This window comes from Balaenoptera acutorostrata, chromosome 11, assembly GCF_949987535.1.
Source record: "Balaenoptera acutorostrata chromosome 11, mBalAcu1.1, whole genome shotgun sequence".
Classification (NCBI taxonomy): domain Eukaryota; kingdom Metazoa; phylum Chordata; class Mammalia; order Artiodactyla; family Balaenopteridae; genus Balaenoptera; species Balaenoptera acutorostrata.
The window spans coordinates 3,437,602-3,453,864 of record NC_080074.1 but is presented as its reverse complement, the minus strand read 5'-3'; the positions used below and the strand labels follow the sequence as shown (position 1 = coordinate 3,453,864).

Sequence of the window (16,263 nt, the reverse complement as noted above, 5' to 3'; positions counted from 1 at the left end):
TGACCGCGGATAAAGTGACGGCAGCATGCGTGCCTGGGCGTGGCTGGGCCCGTGGCGTCCGTCCTATAGACGCGCCGGACCGCGCGGCCGTAGGCGCAACCAGCGGACGGCCGCGCGGAGGAGACGCCGCGCGTGCGCGTGAGTGTAGGTGGCGGGGGCGCACGTGGGCCACCCAAACAAAGGTGGTGCTGCGTGACCCAGCTCGCTCTCGCGTGCGAATCCGCCAGGGCAGGCGAGCCCCCGCGGGGGGCCGCCCCCGGGTGGGCCGGCTGCCCCGAGGCGGCACAAGGAGGGGCGCGACTCCTTTAAGGCTCGGCGGGGCGGGGCGGGGCTTGCCAACTCAGGTCGTGGGGCGTGGCGTTGGGCGTGGCGGCGCGGGGCGTGTGGGCGGGGGCGTGTGGGCGGGGGCGTTGGGCGGGGCGGAGCGCGCGCGGGGCGGGGCGGCGGCTGCGCAGGCCCGGCCGGGGGCGCGCAGACTCCGCGCAGCGGGACGCGAGCGCGCGACCTCGCGCCGCCGCCGCCGCTGCCGCCTCCGCGCTCGTGGCCGGGACCCGCGGGGCCGCCTCCTCCGGGCTCCCCGGCGCCGCTCGGCTCCCGGGCGGGCGGCAGGTGCAGCGCGGCTGGGCGGCTGGCGCAGGGGACGCCGAGGCGGCGGGTGGATGAGAGGTGGTCCCGATCTCCGCGCAGGGTAAGCGGCGCGCGCGCGGACGCCCACACGGACCTCGACGGACACACGGACAGGCTCCCCACGGGGGCCGGCCGGGCCGCGACCCGGCGCGCTCGGCCACGCTCTCCCCGCGCCCGCAGCCAGCGGCTCTCCTAGCAGGGCCCCGCGCGGGCGCGCCCCGCATACACGCCCCCGGGTCCCGCGTTGGCCTGGGCGCGCCGCGGCCACGGCGTCTCCTGGCCCGCGTTGTGCCGGGCTGGCCAGGGAGAGGAGGACGTCCCGTGGGCGCGGGGCCTGAGATGGGGTGGTGGTGGTGGGCAGGGCGGGGGTCACCGCGGCCAGGCTGGGGCACGGGCGGGCGCGGCAAATGTCGTCTTCGCGACTCACTCCTTGGGGACACAGGAGAGGAGGAGGGAGACCCCGGCCGCTGCGACCCCAGAGACGACCCCGCCAAAAAGTTGTGGGCGCTCGTCCTCTTCCCCGCACCCCTCCGTTCGCCCTGTCCCCTTTCCCTTTGTTTGGGACTTTTAGCTGGTGGGGCTCTGCTGGGGCCCAGCCCCGCGTGCAGGCATGGAGGAGAGGTGTAGTGCAGCAGCTCCCAGCCCGGGGCCCCCGCCTGCCCAGAGCAGGCCCTGCAACCCCGTCCAGGCCTGGCCTACCACCGGCGGAGGGAGGAGAGTCGGAGCCGGGCGGGCTGCTGCACCTGCCTGGGCAGGGAGGCTCTGGCAGTAGGAGCAGCGGCCCCCGCCAGGGCCATGGACCTGAGGGGGTACCCCTGGAAGCTGAGTCCACCCTGGCGCTGTTGCCAGCCTTGCATTTCCGGAGGCGGGGAGGATTCAGTTTGGGCGACACCTTCTGCAGGATGGGGTTCCCTTCTTGCCTTCCTAGTGCAGGCTGGGGAGAAAAGACAGAGTTCTGAGCATCTCCCCACCCCCCACAAAAATGGAGGCGTCTGAGCCCCAGCGCTCATCGCAGCGCAGCCTTAGGGGTAGTTTCAGGCCTGGGCCTGGCACGGGCAGGGCTGTGCAATAGTTAAGAGAGGAATTTGGAGTCTTGCCTTCGTCACACATCTGCTCGGTGACCTTGGGCAGGACGGCCTTGAGCCGTCTCATGCCTCAGTTTCCCCACCAGTAAATGGGGAGGGGGGGTGACAAGAGGATTAGATGATGTGATACAGACCCCCCCCTCCACCCCCCTCCCTGACTGGACACACCCAGGGCAGAGAGCAGAACACCCTGGAGAGGCCAGCGGTGCCCTTCGCCCCCTGGCGGCTGTTGATTCCCTGGCTCTGCCCCGCGCGTCCCATGCCCTTTTGGGGACGCACGGTCTGCCTGTGTGAGTGTGCTCCAGTTGCTGCCCTTGTCCCCTGCTGGGGTGGAACCGCATCCCGCGATGTGAGCTGCGACCCCTCGGATCAGGGACCTCATTAAACCTGCCCCTCCTTCCTGTTGCAAACCCCTCTGAAAACTCCCCGCCTGGCCCAGGGAAGGGACCTGGCCTGCCTGTCCTTCCCTCTGTCTTGGCTGTGATGTTGATCCTTCTGCGGCACTGTGACCACGGGCAGGGGTCTTGAACCTGCAGGCTGGACAGTGCTGGACTCCTGTTGGCGGGGCTGCCAGCTTGGTCCTGGGGACCGGGAGGGAAGGTTCCCTGGAGCCTCTAGACGACGCCACCCCCTCTCCGCCCTTCTTTCCTGTGGGCTGCCTTGGCTCATGGGGTGTGGCTGTCCCAGAGGTGCGGCCTGGGGACGGGCAGGGCCTGTCCCTTTGCTGTCTGCCTGCCTGCACTCGGGAAAGGCATTTCCTGGAAACTGTACAGGAAGGTCTCAAAGTGTGGTTTGCTTGGCCCTGGCCGCCTTAGTCTGTGTCTTCCACTGAGTTGGGTGGGCGGGGGCCCCTCATGCGGGGAGAACCTGGTGGTCTCTCCAAGCCGCCAGGCTGTGAGGCGCTCCTCGTATCTGTCCAGCCAGAGTGGGTGTCAGGAACCCGATGGTCGCCAGCTCCGAGTGACCTCTGCTTCCCCTGCCCTCCCCGGGCCTCACCTTCACTGGCTAGAAATGAGGAGTATCAGGCCCGTTTTTCCTGAATCACCACTTTTGCTGTACAATAGAATAGAATAGTGGTTCAGGCCCAGTGAAAACAAAGTGTTATTAGATTCTAGTGAGAGTGCAGTTGCCAGGGGAGATTGCGAGTCTGAAGCGCATTTTCTGTTTGTAACAGAGTATCTGAGCGATGTTACAGATGTGACAGAGATAACAGTGCCAGGCCCAGTCTGCATCTCCGTGGAATCAATGTAATCGGAGAAGCGAAGGGCTCCCCTGATGTTTCCATGGTGTGACCCATGTTAGTGGTTGTACCACTGGTACCCTGGCATCTCATGGGCCCTAGGGGACCCCTTCCAGCTCCCCATGCTTCGCGGCTTGGGAGTTTCCCTCCTGAAGCCGGTCATATCTGAACTTTGTGTGGGAGTGGGCTTCCCATTGTGGAGTGGCTTGGCTGCAGCCAGGTCCCCATTTCTGGGGGCCACTCCCTCTCGGGGACCTAGGCTGGTTTCCCTTCTTGTGGGCCTGTGGCGTTTGGCCCCCTGTGTGAGTCAGGATGGGGGGCTCCTGCCTAGTGGCCGTGCTGGGGACTTGCTGAGCGTCTCAGGAGCTCCGGTCAGTGGAGGGCGTGTGCCAGCTGGGACGGAAGACACTGGTGGTGGCTGTGTGGCCTGCTTGGAGGCTGCTGTTCCTGTCGCCAGCAGGAAGGGAGGCCACTTTTGTCAAAAGCCGAGTACCCCTGCTCCCTAGGGAGGCTGCTGACAGCCTTGGGGTATGTAGCAGAGCATCCCTCCCCTTAAAGAAGTGAAAAATGAACTGAGGGTAATGAGACGTGGGCCGTGAGAGTGAGTAATAGGAATACAGATGCTCCTGCCAGGGGAGCAGCTTCTGTTTGTTTACCAGCCCGGACGTGCAAGTGTGACCACTCAGGTGGCACTCAGAACGCCTTTGCTTGGGACTTGAAAGCCGGCTGGGGGGTCCTTAGGCACTGCAAGGGGTTTAGGTCTGATTTTTCCTTGGCTTTTGGGTGGTATGGCAATGGGGGCTCTCGTTGGGTCTCTATCCTGGGCAGAATCTAGAAAACACCCTTTGTAAAGGGGCTGAGTTCAGTTGCTGGCTGGTGGACGAGGGCGAGGCCTGGGTCCTCGATGGTGATGAGTGTTTTGCGGATGGAGGTTGAGGCACAGCCGGCCCTGCGTGCGGGGCAGCGCGGCCACCTGCGCGGAGCTGGCCGCTGACGGAGGAAGGCAGTTGGTTAACTTGAGAACTTAAAGGCAGGTCGTCTGACTTCTCTTACAGATTGAGATGGAGCAAGAAAGTGAGGGTTTCCCTAATTAGAGAAAACTGTGTTCTTTGAGCCTTTGGGGTCTGCATGTGCCTTGTACGGAGGATTCGGGCAGAGACTTTGGACTGTAATTCACCACTAATGACGGCCGCCATCTAAAGGTTATTAAGATCATTTGGCATCTGAGTTATAACCAGGGTTGTGATTATGTTTAAGCCATGTGATTAAAGCCCTCTGTGGTTACACCGGCAGACAGGCAGTACTGACATGTCCAAAGGAAAAAAAAAATTAACAGTAGTAGAAATCACTCAGTATAGTGTCAGGCGTGGTGCTAAGTGTCTTTCACGCGTTGCCTCTCGTGGTCCTCACAACCTCCACTTTCATGCGTCCTGCAGAGGCAGAAACAGGCCCAGAGAGGCAGGCGGCTGGCCTCAGTCCCCAGTTAGTTAAGGAGCAGAGCTGGGATCGGAACTCGGGTTGTTTGGCAACAAAGGCTGTGCTCTTAACCTCACTGCCTCCCTGATAATCAGTTGAATTTCTGGGGGTTTGTATAAGAAACAGAAGTAAATTTACAGTCATGATGAGAAGTCTCTTTGCCATCAAACGTGTGCTAATAGCAAGAGCGTCTCTTACCCTGGGCCTGATGGCATGCCACGCACTTTAGATGATTGATTTTCATAACAGCTGGAGGTCGGTGCTATTATTAGCTCCGTCGGCACAGAGAGGTTAAGTAACTTCCCAGAGGCCACAGGCTGGTGAGTGGCAGAGCTGGGTATCTGTTCCTAAGCTGGGTACTGTATGCAGGGGGGATTAAGTGGAGAAAACTCTTTGTCTGTTGCTGTGTGTTCTTGGGCAAGACGCTTAACCCCTCTGGGCTTCCGTTTGGTCGCCGGGAGACAAGGGTCTTGGTGTGGAATATAGAAGCCAGAGGCCTCCGAGCTGGCCGCGTCTGCACTGCCTCCCCCAGGAAGGCCCTGGGTGGGGAGGCCCAACCATTGCAGCTTCCCCCCCCAGGAGGAGAGTCGTGGTGAAGGGGGCCAGTGCGCCCCAGCACTGGCTGGTGTTGGGTGGAGTGGCCCTGGCTGTTGTCGGGGTGAGGGCTCTGGCTCTCCTGGAAGCTCAGACCACACCTGGGGAGAGAGACACCTGACACCGGGCACCGCTCCCTCTGTGAAGTGAGGGCGCTCGGAAAGCCCCCACTGCTCTGTCCCTCGGGAATCGGGCGGGGGGGTGATGGGCGGCCCTATCCAGAGCCCCCCTGTGCCGCCAAACCCCGCTCGGCTGTGCTGGGAGAACTAGGTGTGCCGGCGCCATGGAGGGCTGCAGTGGCCCGGGGACCCCCAGGGAAACCGCTCAGCCCTCTTGCGGTCAGGTGCCCGGCATCGGCGGAGAGGGCTGCTGCGTCTAGCCCTTCCCCGTGGGCAGGGGGTACATGGCACAGGCGGCCCTCCCCAGCCCGCCAGCATGGAGCGCGGTACGGGGTACACCGGTGCCAGGGATGGCAGGCCTCTGTGTCAGGCATATCTCGGCTCCATCCCCCCTGCTGGGGAGGCCTCCCCCAGCACCCCGTTTATAGACGGCCCCCCTCACTTGCCCCCCTGCCCCCCACAGTAGTTGTCCTCCGCGGAGGCAGGGGCCCTCTCCCTCTTGTCCTGGTCCTGAGCAGCCCAGAGCAGGGATGATGGAGGCGCTCCCTGCTCTGCCCTCGGGGGCCACTCTGCAGCCTGGCCTCCAGGGACCAGCAGCTTTGGGTCCTGGGGGCCTGGCTGGGGGGAGCCCACCTGCAGCTGAGCTAAGCTGGGGGCTGGGGGAGGGGAGGGGCCAGGCTCCCCAAAGGCGGGGGCAGGCCTGGGCAGTGAGAGAGGTGTGCGTTTGTTTTTTAAGTGTCTTTATCGAGGTACAGTTCACATACCATGCAATCCAGCCATGGAAAGTGCCATTCACCGACTTCTAGCATATCCACAAAATTGTGCAGCCATCACCACAATCTAATTTTAGAACATTTTCATCACCCCCTTTAGCAATCACTCATTCTCTTTCCCTCTAGCCCCTGGCAACCGCTAATCTGCTTTCTGTCTCCATGGATTTGCCTGCCCTGGACATTTCATATCAGAGGAATCGTATGCTCTGTGGACATTTGGCTCTGCTTTCCTTCACTTAGCGGGATGCATTTTCAACCGTGTGGCAGCGTGTAGTGACAGAGTTGTGCTTGGTGCCTCTTCTGAAGTGTGGCCCCTCTTCCCCAGCACGAGGTGACCCTGGACCACCTTTCTCACCAGTCTTGGTGAGCTCGCCTTGCATCACCAGGCAGCCGGGGTCAGAGTTCATAGCGGCCCCTTCTGTCGCTATGGCTGTCTGAGAACTCTGTGCTGGCACCATGAGCCATTTCACGTGACTCATTTTCAGTGGCCTTTGGCACACTTACCATTTATGTGAGCTGCACTCAAGTCACCTCCTCCAGGAAGCCCTCCTAGCCTTCCCATGCCCCCAGGGTTAGGGCCCTTGTGCCTGTCATCCTGTGTGATCTTCTGTTTACCCGCCTGCCTTCTGAGCTCCTGGAGAGCAGGGGCCCCGCTTTTCACCTGATTCCTGGCTGGCCTCGTTGGAGACAGTGTCGGGGGGTGAATGGTTGCAGATGGGGGGATGGCGTGTTTGTGAGGCATTAGGTCCCATGGGGCTCTCTTACTGGCTGCCCCACTATTTCTCTTCCTTGATTATCCTTCTGTTACTGTGTGATCACTTGACTTTGAAACTGTACTGTCTGTGTCCTCTGGATCACCTCAAGGGCAGGCCCGGGTCTGGCTCTGGGTATCCTGGACGTTCAGGCAGGGCTGCTGAGTGAGCTGAGCCCTGCCCGCCCCACCTCTGCCCTACCTGCCCACCACGCCCCACACTGGGTGGCAGGCTGGGTTTTTGGTTTTGTTTTCCTTTTTTTTTTTTTCCTAATAATAGACTGTACTTTTTAGGACAGTTTTAGACTTACAGAAACATTACAAAGAAAACACAATTCCCATATATCTGTCCCTCCCCACGGTTTCCCTTATTATTACCATTTTACTTTAGTGTGGAACGTTGTTATAATTAATTAATGGGCCAATATTGACAATTATTAACTGAAGTCTGTAGTTTATTCAGATTTTCTTAGTTTTCACCTAATGTCCTTTTTCTACCCCAGGACACCATACTACATTTAGTCTCCTTCGGCTCCTCTGGGCTGGGACAGTTTCTCAGACTTTTCTTATTTTTGATGACTTGATAGTCTTGAGGAATATTAGGGACATTGTAGATCCCTCTCCACTGGAATTTGGACAGTTGGAAACACCCTGCTGGAATTTGGATGTTTTTCTCCGGGTTAGGCTGGGGTCGTGGATTTTGGGAGGAAGATCACAGAGGTGAAGAGCCCTCACCCCATCCCATCAGGGCACTGATCGCTGTGATGTTGGCCTAGGTCGTCTGGCTGATGTAAACTTACTCTTTTCCGTCTGTCCACGCTGTCCTCCTTGGAAGGAAGTCAGGATGTGCAGCCCACACGTAAGGGGTTTGAGGGTGGAGTGCCTATAAATGATTTGGAATCTTCTGAATGGGAGACTTGTCTCTTCTCCCCCATTTATCAATTTATTCAGTCATGTTTTACGTCAGTGTGGATTCATGTCTCCTTATTTTATACTTTGAGTTAACAGTGCAGTCCCACTTTACTATTTTGTTGGTCAGATTGTTCCAGCCTTGGCCGCTGGGAGCTCGTTCAGGTGGTCCCTGAGTTCAGTTGACGTGCTCCCATCATGTGGGGCGATGTGGACACATGCTCACTTCCTGGCACTGTGGGTGCTCCCAAGCCCTAGAATCAGCCAGTTCTCCCAGGAGCCTGGTTGCTTTTACCGGAGTGTGGTTTTAGAAACCAAGATCTGGGCGCTGGGTGTGCTCGTGGCTACTGGGGTCTCATTGCTCTGGGCCCTCTCTGCTGGGCAGAGCAGAAATGCACACTGTGGATGTGCACACGTCTGTAAGTACTTCTGTGTGTAACCATCTGTGTTGATACATTAAGTAGCGTATTAAGTGAGATGTGAGTTCATCCTAGTGGTATAATCTGTAGTCATTACCTTGTGGATCCTGCTTCTCTCGTTGACCAGTTTCCATTCCAGCCGTGGGAAACTGGGCTCCCCCCATTTGCCATCGTTCACGTGATCGTTCAGTTCCAGTGTAGCTGCAGAGCAGGACCAGACTGTTACCCCGCCCCCTGGGAAGTGGCTTCACGGGCCACAGTGCTGTGTGCACGTGTGGCTCCTTCTTGCTCCCCTGGGTTCTTGCTGTGCTGTTGGAACGGGCGCTGATAGGTGTTCTCTGCCCGGGCCCTGCCGAGGCTGGGGGGGCCGCCGCCTCCCCGAGAAGGTCTGTGACCTGCAAGGAGAGAAAAAGAGAACTGGGGGGCTCCTCGCTGTGCCTGGTCACCCCAGGCCTGTGGGGATGGGCACAGACGTGGCATCCCTTTGAAATCTGAAAGCGGGGCTGGCTTTGAACACACCCTGGAGGCCCGGCCTGGGCGGCACGAGGAGGAAGGCTGCCGGCGGGACCCTTTGGAGCTCAGGCGCAGCTTTGACTCAGATCCTGGCCTGTGAGTTCCCCCGGCCTGGGAACTCGCGCTGCAGTGGGGAGGGGCAGCCTCCGACCACGGTTCTGTGGAACAGGGGTGGAGCACTGAGGCCGGGTTCCTTTCTGGAAAGGAGAGAACTGGGCGAGTTCTGCTCTGGTTCACTCGGGGACCTATGCCGGCTCCCGTTTCCGTCCGCACGTGTGTGGGGTCTGGGGGCGGCGAGGGCTTCAGCTGTAGGCTTCTGAGCAGGTGGGACGGTGAGAGGCAAGGTGCCCACCGTTTTAGGGCCGAGTTGGTGGGCAGAGGGCGGGCACCCTGGACCCAGGGCCGAGGAGACCTGAGAGCAGCCGCGGGCGGGGCTTTGCTGGGTTTGTGCTTCAGAGGAAAGGGGCGGCCACCTGGGCGGGCTCGGAAGACGCCTGGAACCGCGGTTGTCCCTTGTGCTCCTGCCCTTTTGAGATAAAATGAGGGGGGAGGGTCAGTGGACGGGACACCGGCTGGGCCTCAGCAGCTGGTCCGGCGCCTGGGTTCCTGTGTGCCACGTGTCGTGGGCCAGGTTCCGGGTTTCTGAGGGTGGCACCCACGATGGCTGTCGCTTTGAGTGGCCCACAGGTGACGGAGCAGCGGCGGGAGCTGCCGTGCTGACTGCACCGCCTCTGTGCGTGTGAGGAGGTGCTGTGTACACTGTGCCGTCTACACTCGTGGGGAGGTGCTGCTCACACGGTACTGTCTACACGTGTGGGTCGCCATGCCGCCCTCCCTGGGACCAGCTGGGGCTGGCGTGGGCTCAGTTTATCAAAGGTCATCTCCTGTCCAAGACTCCTGGAGGCCCAGCTGGCGGTGGCCACACCTCTGCTGGGGCAGGTTGGGCTCCGGGCCGCGCTGGGGGAGCCATGGGACGCATGGCTGTCTGTCCTGCCCCCAGCTCAGGCTTTCGGCTCAGCATCCTGAAAGCCCTCGATTCCCTGCTGTGGGGCTGGGGCCTCACCGAGGTGGTACCCCGTCTCCCCTGGTCCTGTGAGGGGAGCCCTAAGGAAGCGGGGGGGTGGGGCTGGCTTGGGGCTCGGTGGGCGGGCCTGCCTGGGAGTGAGGCTCACCTGCCCTGCTGGAGGCCACCTGCTGGCCTGGCTGTGCGCTCCTCCCAGACCCCCCGGGCATGTCCTTGGGGTCCTGTGCTGGCTTCAGCATCCAGGTTAGGTGTCCAGGGGCTGGCGTCTGCAGCCCTTTCCCTAGTCCATCCAGAGAGGAAGGTCAGGAACGAGACAGGTGGGCTGGACAGGAGGCCCCCCTGAGGACCTGTGGCCGGTGCTGCCTGCGGAGGGCGGTCAGCGGTGGCGTGCCCCCAGGCCCTGCCCGGCCCCATCCTGTTGGGCGAGCCCATCGCAAGCGTGCTGAGCCCATCCTGGATCAGGAGGAAAAGCAGTGTTTTGTTCCACAGCCACTGCTTAAGAAAGCCGGGGGATGTGTGGATACGTCAGCCCCTAAGAGTGGAGGACGGCGTGGGGGGTGGGTCTGGAGGGGAGGGGTGGCCACTGGGACCCAAGGATGCTGGACCGGGAAGTAGAATTTAAAGGAGTGAGGTTCACTGGCGGTCATCCTGCTCCTTAGCGCCCAGCCTGCCCGATGCTGGAGGCTGCAGATGTGTGACTTCTCCGCTGCTGAGCACATTTGGGGGAGAGGAAGTGAAATGTGAGTCAGCAGGCAGAAGGCCCTGGGCACGAGGGTGGGGGGGCGGGCGGAGCTGCTGGCCCGTAGACAGGAGGGAAGGCAGGGCTGCCGCTGCTCCCGCCCTGGCAGCCTGTGTCCCTCCTGGGAGGGCCTGGGGGAAGGGGGCCAGCGCCGGTCTGGGGGGCAAGGCGATGGGCTATCACATTCTAAGCTGGACATCTAGGACTGTGACTCCCAGGGTGGGCGGGCCCCGCGACCCTCATCTGCTGGCAGGTGGGGAGGGCGGAAGGAGGGAGTGGGGGAGGGAGCAGGGCTGGGAATCCTCGTGACCACAGGTGAGGGAAGGCGTGCTGGCAGCGTCAGGAAGGGAGGTTGAGGTCCCGCTTGCGTTGGTGAGAGGCCGGCCGGCCGGACAGGTTCTCTGCAGGCTGGGGTTTGTGCTGCTGTGTGCGGGCGGGCTGGAAGCAGGAAAAGGAGAGACCTGGCCTCTCGCCAGCCACTGTCTAAGCTCTGGAACGGCCCCCCGCCTGATGTGGCCGTCTCTGCGCTTGGAGAATCGGCCACCTTGAGATGCTCCCGGGATGGGGAAGGGAGGTAAGCCCCGGATGTCGGGGACCCTGCCTCACGTGGCCCACAGGGACAGTGTGGTGGGCCTGGGCTGGTTGGGGGACAAGGGAGGGCTGTCTGAGGATGCCCCGGGGAGAGGATGAGCCCGGTTGCTGGTATCTGGACACTTCTGGGTGCCAGGGGATGTACGTGGGTGGCTGCCACCCCGGAAAAGGCCACCTGGTCCCCACTTTGCAGATGACTAAGTGGGAGTCGGGCGGGGGGACCCAGTAAGTAAGTGGCTGGCAGCTCGCTGCCCGCAGGGCCCACGCCCGTGTCCATGGCCCGCCTGCCCTCTCCTGGGGTTTATTTAAGTGTTTTCAGAGGTCAAAGCTGTCCTCCGTGATACGCACCTGTGGGCTGCACGTGGACCCTTAACCCTTTGCGCCAGGCCCACTGCTCAGGGCTCTGGGTGGCCCACCCCCTCCATGTGTGTGCCCGAGGGCCTCACCACCTCCTGCACCCCTCAGGGAGGCTGTTCCCTCAACACCCAGGTTCTACGGTTGCACATGCCAGACCTCCCTGAGCCCCTTACCCAGCCCCGCCGCCTGGCATGTAATGTGTGGGGATGGGTCTCCCACACTAGACCCTGAGCTCCTTGAGGGCAGGCCTGGGCCAGCGAGGCTGGGTGATTCTAAAGGCCACCGTCACCCACCTACTGTGGCCTGGGTAGCTGAGCCACTGGCAGTCAGCAGGGCCTTGAGGTGTCTCCACCACCCTTGGTGGCCTGCACAGGCCTCGGGCCCTTGGTTCCTTCCCAAGGCAGGCGGGACTGAGCGGGGAGTCTGGCCCACGCAGCTCTCGGGGCACGGGGACCATCCCCTGCCCTGTCCTGGGAGGCCTGTCCCGTGCCTTTCTGTCTGCCATGTGTGTCTCTCCAGGAGCTGCAGGACACCTCCGGAGAGCTGAGAAGGCGCTGGGGGGAGGGGGGGTGGGGGACTCCTTAACCCCCAGAGGAGGTGACCCTAGGGGGCTGGGACATCGTTGTTACTGTGTATGTGACCCGGGCCTGGGGTTGCCGCTGCGGATGCCGGTCGGTGGGCATCTGCTGTTGCTTAGGACTGGCCTGGCTGAGGCAGCTTGGTGGGGGAGGGGAGGGAGAAACAAGCGCGGGCCAGCTGTGGGGGAGAGGCCTGGACTCGGGGCATAGGGGTGGGAGAGGTCCGCAGCCTCTGTGCGAGGACAGCTGAGGATGATGGCGAGGCTTCCGGTTTATTTATTTATTTATATTTTTTTACTTTTTGGCTGCACTGCGTGTGGCACATGGGATCTTAGTTCCCCGACCAGGGATCGAACCCATGCCCCCTGCAGTGGAAGTGCAGAGTCCTAAGCACTGGACCACCGGGGAAGTCCCGCGAGGCTTCCAGTTTAGAAAAGCGGCTGGAGAAGGCAGGGGCCGGGAATGGGAGCCGGGTGCCTGCAGCTGATGGGCCCGGGCAGGTGACTGCTTCCCTGGCATGTCCTCCCTCATCCAGGGCCAACGTGGCCATGAAATCCCTCTTCCTCTTGCGTTCTCCGATTCAGGACTTAACTGCTGCTGCTGCATCAGCAAAGGGACGGTGGTTTGACTCCACGTTTAGCAAAGCTAAGCAGGGCCCAGGCTGACGTCCCTGGTTAGGTCCCCCACGAGTCCCGAGTTCCCTCCCCCCACCCGCCCCTGCAACCTGCAGTTAGCCATGGCCATGGAGGGATGGGGAGGGTCTGTTGGCATCGACCGGGCAGTGTAACTGTGGGCTCCGTGAGGGCCGACAGGACCGGCTCACTCGTGCCCGTGTGCCCAGCGCTTGGCCCGAGGCACCGGGGCGTGTTTGAGGGGAGCCTGCTGATGGCTGTCCCCCGAGGCCCAGCGCCACTCCTCCCACCCCCCCCACCCCGCCGACTTGGGTTGACCATCCGTCTCCTTTTAAGTTTCGCAAGTGTGTATCTTTGATAATTGACCACTTAATTGTGTGATTAAAATTAGTGAAGTGAGTTGTTTGCACTGAGCCGTAGTGAGGATGCTGAGCCCCAGCCTCACACTGACTCGGTCACTCACAGCTGGGGACGGTCACTCACGGCTGGGGACGGTCACTCACGGCTGGGGCGGTCACTCACAGCTGGGGACGGTCACTCACAGCTGGGACGGTCACTCACGGCTGGGGACGGTCACTCACGGCTGGGGACGGTCACTCACAGCTGGGGACGGTCACTCACAGCTGGGCGGTCACTCACAGCTGGGGACGGTCACTCACAGCTGGGCGGTCACTCACAGCTGGGGACGGGCTGGGCTCGGCTTCTCTCCTGAACGTTTTCACCCTTCGCTTGGATTGGATCGGATCAGACCAGGTAGGAGCTGCGTCGTCCTACACCAGCAGGAGATTCCGAGTTCAAAGCAGGTTTCCATCCGGAGAGTCTTTGCATTCCCCCACTTATGTTTACGGGGACCAGCCCGTCCACTGGCTTCTACAAACCAGTGTCAGGCCGGTTCTCAGCTGGCCCGACCCGCTCTCCCAGGATGTGGCCGGCACCGCGGAGGGTGCTGCTGGCCTCCTGCCTGTCGCTGGTTCTGCATGTAGAGGCTGGCCCTGCTGGGCTGAGTTTAAAACTCTTGGCAGTAAAGAGAGCCTATTATGACCTATTTATAAAGTATCTCAGAATCACTTGCATGAATATTTTGTCCTAAATTCTGTATAATTAGAAGATATAAACCCTACTCTGGGAATTTTTTTTATGCACCAACATAACCTAAATTAGAACTCTCTCCATGTAGGTTTATTAAAAAAGAAATCATTGGAACAAAAAGCATAAAGGAATTGATTTTATCTTCACTGTTCTCAAATGCTTGAAGATACTGTTTGTGCCGAAGAAACCTGGAAACCTTGTTGACTGATTTGCAGACCCTCTCTCTTCAGCAAGAGCAGAAGGTCCATGTTTTGGAACAAATGTTGAAAACGTCCCCGTGAATTCTGACTTGAGGCGGAGGAGCCGTGACTGGACTTCCACCTGCCGGCTCCTTCTCCCCTCAACCTCAGGTTCAGCCAGAAGCTTCACCGCAGGTGCGCCCGGTTGTGTGCTGTGCGCTCTTCACGCGAGGCTTCAGATGGTGCAGGAGTGGGATTTGTGGCTCTTGTCCATTTAGCACGTGTTCTTGGGGCTTCTTAGCTGCTTGGGCGCCGCCTGCGGAGGGCAGGTTGCTGGATGCCAGCAGTGTCCCTTAGAGGAACATCCCTGGGCGGGGAGGCAGGTGTGGGGCTGGCGCTGCCCTACGTGGCCGAGTTTCCAGAGCAGCATATATGGGCTTGGAGCAGACTTTTAAGGGGAGACGTACGGGCTGAATCTTCTTTTTTTTCATAGTTTTGGACCTCAGGTGCATCGAATTGGAGAAGCCATAGTCCTTGGGTCATGGTGTGCAGCCTTCACTGATCATGCAGGAGCCTCTTGTCTGTTTAGTTATTTATTTTTTTTAAAAAAGTTTATTTATTTTTGGCTGCTTTGGGTCTTTGTTGCTGCACGCGGGCTTTCTCTAGTTGTGGCGAGCAGGGGCTACTCTTTGTGGCGGCGCGCGGGCTTCTCATTGCAGTGGCTTCTTTTGTGGAGCACGGGCTCTAGGCATGTGAGCTTCAGTAGTTGGGACACGCGGGCTTCAGTAGTTGTGGCACGCGGGCTCAGTAGTTGTGGCTCGCCGGCTCTAGGGCACAGGCTCAGTAGTTGTGGCTCACGGACTTAGTCGCTCTGCGGCATGTGGGATCTTCCCAGACCAGGGCCCGAACCCGTGTCCCCTGCATTGGCAGGCGGATTCTTAACCACTGTGCCACCAGGGAAGTCCTGTTTAGTTATTTTTAATGTAACAGGCACCCTTGAGTTCACCACCGAAGCACAAGCTGGGGCCTTGCTGATCACCCCCATCACTGAGCCCGAGATCTCAGCTGTGCACCCCTAGCCTCCGTGCCCGTGATCACCAGCTCCAGCTCCCTCGTTTCCTCATGTGCCTTGCTCGGGCCGACACCCCGCTGCCTCAGTACCGCTGCTTCATCCCTGGGGTCTGACTGGTCCCTGGAGGGTCCTGCTCCCGGCCCCTCTCCTTCTGATTGAATCTTGAAGGACTGGTGGACATGGTCTGGGCAGAGCAGGTGGGATGATGATAAAGAACATTGTAGGCCAGAGCAGGTACGGAAGCGCACGAGGGACCAGGTGTGTTCAGGCATGTGTGGGGCGTAGGGGAGAGGCCAGAAGCAGCCAGAGGAGAGTGGGGGGGCGGTGAGTGGGAAGGCTCCTGGCCTCTCGGAGGTAGAGCCTCCCTGGGGGTGGTGAGGAACCTCTGGGGATCAGCCCAGGGAGGGCAGGTGTTTCCAGAGGTTTCAGGTGTAGAAATGGCCCGGGGAGGAGGTCAGGGCTGGTGGTCGAGGCTGGGGCTGCCCTGGTCCTGGGAGAGGAGGGGAAGGTTGGGGGCCGTGCACACCTGGCCGCGTTGGGGTGTCACGGGGGCCTGGGGGGCCGTCAAGAGGCAAAGCTTCCAGGGAAGCGCGTCCTCGCCCCCGCCCGGTGGGGCCCGCAGAGCAAGCGCAGAGGGATGTACCCTTCAGCCCAGAGATGCGTGCGCAGGTGTGCTGCCCGCACCTGGGGACTGAGGCGGCAGGTGCAGAGGGCCAGTTTGCAAGTGTCAGGGAAGGTGCGGGACGGGGCAGAGAGGGTTCCAGGACAGCGTGAGCGGTGATCTGGGGGACCGGCCACTGGGACAGGGCTTTCATGTGGTTGCTTTGGGGGGGGTGTCTCTTCTGACTCCAGTGTCCTGGGCTGTGGATCTGCCTTTAGTGAAGGGTGTCCCACCACGGATGCTCATCTTGTGGCGGGGCCGGTCGGCGCTGCCTGCCTTTCTGGGAAGGGAGGTGGTGATGCCCGGGACGATCCGGGTCTGGTGGAAGCGCCGGGGTCCCAGAGTGGGGGACCTGAGAGGAAAACCAGCTCCCGTCAGGAGGCTCAGCCCCTGGCACAGCCGTGGAGGCCCCTCTTCCCGCCTCCGCACCCCGCCCCCTCCCTGTGTCCACCCCCAGCCAGAGCCACCCAGGCAGCCGCCAGGGGAGCAGCTCTTCTGGCTGACTGTCCCCTGTGCCATCGGGGGTCCCCTGCCCCTGTGCACAGAGAACCCCCAGCCTGCACTGCCCAGGCAGGTGCCGCCCTGCCCGACGGGGGTGAGGGGTGAGGGGCCACTTGTCCACAGCCAGCAGCCATTAAATCCTGTGCCCCCTTTTCGAGCTCATGGCAGGGGGGGAGGAGTGGATAGCCTAGGGGCCTCACAGTGGGGAAGGATGAGCCCGCCTGGCGGCCACTCCCGTGCCCTGTGGGCTGAGCCGGTGTCCCAGGTGGATGGCCTTGAGGGAAAGGCTCTTTGTGGAGTTGGTGGGGATCCTCTGTGCGCAGATCCAGCGCTC

The 16,263-nt window shown here is 61.0% G+C and overlaps 1 protein-coding gene across 3 annotated transcripts in view; it reads left to right on the top strand.

Moving 5' to 3' along the window:
* Window positions 1-474: 474 nt before the first annotated feature.
* Window positions 475-16,263, top strand: part of GRAMD4 (GRAM domain containing 4) — a 77,704-nt gene continuing 61,915 nt past the window's right edge. For all 3 annotated transcript variants that reach the window (XM_057556818.1, XM_057556819.1, XM_057556815.1), the window contains exon 1: window positions 475-688. Coding sequence is in view for 1 of the 3 variants with exons in the window: in XM_057556815.1 (XP_057412798.1) it covers window positions 660-688 (29 nt within the window). In the remaining 2 variants the exon portion in view is untranslated. The remainder of the gene's footprint in view (window positions 689-16,263) is intronic.